Here is a 6,847-nt window from a genome sequence, read left to right on the forward strand (position 1 = left end):
TGTTAAATAAAATTAATTGTCATCAAAAAGTATAAAATAACATAAAAATAATAAAATAATAATTTATTTAAAAAAAATAATAATTTTTTTTGATAAATTTGTTAAGAATAAAAAAAGAAAAAATATAAAAAATTAGAACTTAGAAGTTAATTTTTAGTGTTTCAAAAAATACTCAAAAATTATTAAAAAAAACTTATTTATCACTAATCAAATAAATTTTTTAACTAAAAAAATAAAAAATAAATTAAAATATCTTACCGAGAATATCCTCTTAGTTGATAAAACTTCTATTCTAATTCCACCCATCTACGTTGCCTTAGCATTTTGTGCAACATGAGAATGTTATATGATATTTAAAAAATCTTTCCTTTCATAAACCACTGATTGATTTCAGTATATATGTAATTAATTACGTACACAGATGAAACTTTAATATCAATGATTCATCATCATATTATAGCGTTATGGGTCGTAGTCAGAAAATTTAACTTTCTCAGACACGTCGAAGTGCATGGTTTGTTAAGAGCACAAATGAGTTTTCAAATGTGTTAGGTGTGTGTGTATATATATATCTCAAGTGATCTTAGGAACCGGCACCTCAACATTCTCACATTCCATCACCAAAGCAGTGTAGTTTTCCGTTGTCACTGCCATGGCTTTCAAAAAAGTACTATTCCAATATTTCACTCTGGCTTTGTGTCTTGTCTTCGCATTTTGTGCTTTTGAGGGCAATGCTCGCACTCTCGAAGATGCTCCAATGCGTGAGAGGCATGAGCAGTGGATGGCTATACATGGAAAAGTCTACACGCACTCTTATGAGAAAGAGCAGAAATACCAGACATTCAAAGAAAACGTGCAACGTATAGAAGCCTTTAACCATGCGGGAAACAAACCTTACAAGCTAGGCATCAACCATTTTGCTGATCTCACAAACGAGGAATTCAAAGCCATAAATAGATTCAAGGGTCATGTGTGCTCCAAAATAACACGGACACCCACATTTAGGTATGAAAATATGACAGCAGTGCCAGCTACATTGGATTGGAGACAGGAAGGAGCTGTCACACCCATCAAGGACCAAGGCCAATGTGGTATGTGTTGGTTATATGAATTTCACAAGTACTCAAGACTTATAATTGGATGTTATCTTAGCTCCTCAAGAAGTTAATTAAATGAAAATAACTTGGCTTAATTATGTTAAGTTCTGATATATATATATATATATATATATATATATATATATATATATATATATATATATATATATATATATATATATATATCATCGAATTTTATTTTAGGTTCTTATTAAATTTTTGTTATTTTAAATTTATAATATATTAAAATTTTTACTTTGAGTTTACGTATTATTTTATAAATTAATCTTTTAAACATTATATATATATATATATATATAAAAGATTCAAAATAACAATTTTTTTATTACAGATTCAAAATAAAATTCGTTCATTTATTAAAGAAGTAATTAACCCAAATAACTTTTTACAAAATTTAGATATATAAGTTGATTTTAACTTAATTATACAAGAGGTTTAATTTTTTTTTTTTGTTTTTACTTTTATAATTAAGTAAGTATTTGTAGAGAAATTTATCGAAACTGGATCTAATGAACTTTGCTTGTTTTTCTTTACCATATAGGATGTTGCTGGGCATTTTCTGCTGTGGCAGCAACAGAAGGAATCACCAAGCTGAGTACTGGCAAATTGATTTCTTTATCAGAACAAGAGCTTGTTGATTGTGACACAAAGGGTGTGGACCAAGGTTGTGAAGGGGGTCTTATGGACGATGCCTTCAAATTCATCTTGCAAAACAAAGGACTCGCCGCAGAAGCCATTTACCCTTATGAGGGTGTTGATGGAACATGCAATGCAAAAGCAGAAGGTAACCATGCAACTAGCATTAAGGGGTACGAGGATGTCCCTGCTAACAGTGAGAGTGCACTGCTCAAAGCCGTTGCTAACCAACCAGTTTCTGTGGCTATTGAAGCTAGCGGTTTTGAGTTTCAATTTTATTCAGGTGGTGTGTTCACTGGATCATGTGGCACTAACTTGGATCATGGTGTCACTGCTGTGGGGTATGGAGTAAGTGATGATGGAACTAAGTATTGGTTGGTTAAGAATTCATGGGGAGTAAAGTGGGGTGATAAAGGATACATTAGGATGCAAAGAGATGTTGCTGCTAAAGAAGGCTTGTGTGGCATAGCAATGTTGGCTTCTTACCCCAATGCATAATTGCTATACTTTGTTACTACTATATATTTCATGTGCAATTAAGTACAAACCATCAGAAGTGTGTTATTGCTGATATTTATAGGTTTGAAGAAATTACAAGTGGTAGATTCAAACCTTGTAAATTACAAGAAGTGATAGATTCAAAACCTTGTATCACAATTGTTGAAAAATATCATGTATAATTATACTTGTTTATTATATCTATCTATATCAAGGAAATTAAATATTAAAATATTTAAATATTCCTAAGTTAAATTTGTTAAAGCAAAAGGTTAATGAGTTTTTATAAAAAAAAATGTATGCTGTTAGTAATACAGTAAAAAAAAGTATATACGTTAAGAAACTCATATATATATATATATATATATATATATATATATATATATATATAAGCAAATAATGAATGATATATATATAGTAAATAAGCAAATAATGAATGAAAAAAAATATCATGATTATCCAAAGAGGTGACAGATTATATTTGTTTTGAGATTTATGTTCTTAAAAAATAAAAGTAACAATTGATTATTTGAATAAGTTAACCGTGAAATGATTCTAGTTTAATTAGAAATTTTGAATTTAAGTTATAGATATGTAATTTCGTTAAATACTTGAAAAAGAATTATTTTTGATTAAAAATGTATGTATGTGTTTTAGAAAAAAAATGATGATGGCCTATGATATTATTATAGATTTCTCTTGAATTGTACTAATACATAGTTCTCAGAAGATTTTATTGATCGAGGTTTTGATCCGTTGAATAAACTAAAAGTGAAAGTTTAAAATATCGTCGTAACAAAGTTTAACAATTATGCAATGGGATAAGAAGCTTGAATTGCTAAGCCACACATGCCTTCTTTAGCAGCAACATCTCTTATTATCCTCATATATCCTTGTTCACTCCAGTTTGCTCCCCATGAATTTCTTGATCAACCAATACTTAGTTCCATCATCACTCACTCCATACCCCCACAACAGTGCACGTGCATGACACCATGATCCAGTTAAGACACCACCTGAATAAAATTGAAACTCATATCCGCTAGCATCAATAGATACAGAAACTGGTTGATTCGCAACAGCATTGAGAAGTGCAGTCTCATTGTTGGCAGGGACATCCTCGTACCCCTTAATTAATGCAGCTCCTTTCTGTCTACAATCCAATGAAGCTGGCACTGCTGTCACATGTTCATACTTAAATGTGGGTGTCCTTGTTATTATGGAGCACATATGACCTTTGAATCTATTTCTGGCTTTGAATTCCTCATTTGAGAGATCAGCAAATTGGTTGATGCCTAGCTTGTAAGGTTTGTTTCCAGCATTGTTAAAGGCTTCTATGCGTTGCACGTTTTCCTTGAATATCTGATATCTTAACTCTTTCTCATAGAGTTCATGTAGACTTTTCCATGTTGAGCCATCCACTTCCCATGCCTCTCACGCATTGAAGCATCTTCGAGAGTTCGAGCATGGAAGTGAGAAACTTGAGGTGTTAGTATCTGAAATTACTTGAGAGAATTTTCTGACTACGACCCTAGCATGCATGCATGAGGCTTTGATATGATGAATCATTAATTGCTATCAAAGTTTAATATTGAAGTCAATCAGTGTTTATGGAAGGAAAGGCTTTTGAAACATCATACATATATTCGTAAGAGGCATATTATTGCATCATATTTAATTGGGTGGAATTAGAATAAAAGTCTTGTCTATTGCTATATAAACAAATAAATAAAGAATGCTGACTAAAAAGCATAACTGACCAAAACTGCATTCTTCCAGTATTATGACTGGTTATACATTACACATAAAATAAGACAAATTAGCAGCTGATATGATAAAGAAAATAAATATTATAAAACAGTTGCAAAATGACAAACTTAATTTCAAGGAATATAATAGTTAAGACTTAAGAGAACGTACTTCTTGATGTCATGTTTTGTGGAGAACATCTTAACTTCTCTAGAGTCTAGATGTTCAGTAAGAAGTGGGAATTAGTCACTCCAGTAGTTTTAGGATAATAGTATATAATTATGAAAATAGCATTTAAAAATAATAAGGTTTTTTAATTAAAACATGAAATAAAAAACTTTAATTTAAACGAAAGAAATTTTTTAAGGAAACCGATAATTTCATTCTCTAAAAGCATTTAATAATACTTAAAAGTATATGATGAATTATTTACATAGACTTGTAAATAAAAAACGAAAGAGACAACACAGGAGTAAAGTAAAAATATACACACAGCTCGCATTAGTTTCTTTTATTTATTTATTGGTAAATGTTAATTAATTATTAAATATTAGTTTTATTAGTAGAAAAAATTGAACTTGTGATCTTTTTTTCCCTTTCTTATGTCTTAATTATCTAATTTATCTTATATCTCCTCAAATATGTAACAGGTGACATTAGCTGTGTTAACGATTGAAATTTCTTTTTTATTTTCAAAAAATTCTAAAGGAAAGACTATTCCAAGAAACAATTTACACTTCAAATATCTCAAAGATGGAATTCATATTGTAATGATTGATAAAAAAAAATAATACTATTTGTGCGTTTATAGTTAAATAAAAAATACGGATAATTTTTTGATGAAATTAATTTTTTTATTATATTGAAAATTCAATATTTTACATTTACTTATGATTAAAATATTTTTAAAAATAGATAAATAAATATTTAAAAGTTACTACATAATCACATTGTATCAACAATAAATAAAATAAACAGATAAATTTTAATAACTATATTTTATATATTTATATTTATTATATATATATATATTAATTTACACTTTTCATATAGGAAAAGTAGACTTGGAGAATGAAAAATAAATGTTTAATCGTGTTTTTTTTTTTTTTTACTTGGTATTGACAATATGAGTGTGAGATCATATAAGTGTGAAATTACTCACACTATTGTTATGATTATATTCTATAAAATGAAACTCATATCTTCAATGATTGTAGACTTAAGAGTGTTAGATCAATTATTTGTTATGTTGTCTCTTTAAATATTAATAGATATGAAATATGTCAAGTAATTAGTTGATTAAGGAAGGATGTGTGAACTACGTATATAATTTATAAGCAAGCAAATATTTGATAAGTTATTTTAATATAAATAAATGATAATATTTGGTATATCTGATTTGATAAGGATAACTTCACGAAACAATTGCTCATTAATATGCTTATTTTTTAAAAAAATACACTTAATATCTCGAAAATACCATTTAATTTACAATGAATTGTTTATAATAAATTATAAATTGATAAAAATATTTTAAATATTTATATATTTAAATAAAACTGTCTAATGCATGGTACATCATAATTTAGACTATCATTCAAATTATTTTTGTAATAAATTATTTTTATATTTAAATAAATATGTACAGGGTAAGTAATTGTTTTGTGGCTCTATACTTTTGTTGTTGTATTCTCTTTACTTCAAAAACATCCATTTTTTTTTAGATTATTACCATTTTAAAAAAAAAATAATAGAAATTTCTATTACATTTTTTTTATTTGTATCATCGGAAGTAAAGATTAGGTTTGCTAGAAATTGGATTTTATAGTAGTTATTGATATGATCTAATCAAATTTAAATAATTTAAATATCAGTAAAAAAAATAATTGTATTAAATAAATAGGTAATCATTGACTTAATCAAACGTAAGAAAAATATATCAAAAATTACTCAATGATCTTAAAACAAAGAATTTCTTTTTTCAAATTCAATACTAATCATAACTATTAATTAAAATTAATTTTATATTATTGTTTATAACTTTTAACAATTGAACTATGAGATTGTATTTTTTTTATAAACTCGAGCACAATGTTGTGAGGCTAATACAGTGTAAAATTTTTAATAATATTAAATTCATATTTAATGGTATTGAAACATTAATAATACATTAACGATGACATAACTATAATTTTAAATAAATTATTTTGAATATGTAATGAATAACTATATGAAATACCCCATTAGATAGCATCATTATTGATTAATTACAGGAATTTTGTATCAATAAGGTTAAATATATACATTATTTTTTTTAGCTCATAACCTATAATGGTATGCAAGCATGTTTAACTTCATAAATATGATGCAATTTTTCATTCAAATATAAAATTTAATACTATGATGAACAAGAACAGATTTCTATGCTAACATAAAAACATATAATAAACGTTATTGATAAATAAAAATAACCTATAATGATATTAAAATAAAAGAATAAATAATAATAAAATAAAAAGAAATGTTTGGTCATATTTTTTTTCTTTATTTCATATATATTCATTATATGAGTGTGAAATCACTCTTAATGTTATAAACTATAATTAATAACACATTGATGATCCCATAACTAAAGATAAAAAATCGAGCATAATAAAATCAGACTGAATTGAAGGAGACTCCGGGTTAGATTGAGTTTGGGTCCTTATTAGGCTATATTGATTTTTGTTTTTTACTCATTGAAAATTTAACCAGTTTATTTTTTTAATTCACATTTTAAGTACTAAATAATTCATATTTTTACACTATGTCATTCAAATGTTAAACGGACAAAATCAATTTTTTAA

General features: G+C 26.7%; 1 protein-coding gene across 1 annotated transcript; it reads left to right on the forward strand.

Moving 5' to 3' along the window:
* Nucleotides 1–150: 150 nt before the first annotated feature.
* Nucleotides 151–2,447, forward strand: LOC100778111 (senescence-specific cysteine protease SAG39). Its single transcript, XM_003538137.5, has 2 exons — nt 151–1,091; nt 1,660–2,447. Exons 1-2 carry the CDS (start codon nt 653–655, stop codon nt 2,250–2,252), a joined length of 1,032 nt encoding a protein of 343 aa, XP_003538185.1. The 5' UTR covers nt 151–652; the 3' UTR covers nt 2,253–2,447.
* Nucleotides 2,448–6,847: the final 4,400 nt, after the last annotated feature.

This window comes from Glycine max, chromosome 11 (genome assembly GCF_000004515.6).
Source record: "Glycine max cultivar Williams 82 chromosome 11, Glycine_max_v4.0, whole genome shotgun sequence".
In the NCBI taxonomy this organism is placed as follows: Eukaryota; Viridiplantae; Streptophyta; class Magnoliopsida; order Fabales; family Fabaceae; genus Glycine; species Glycine max.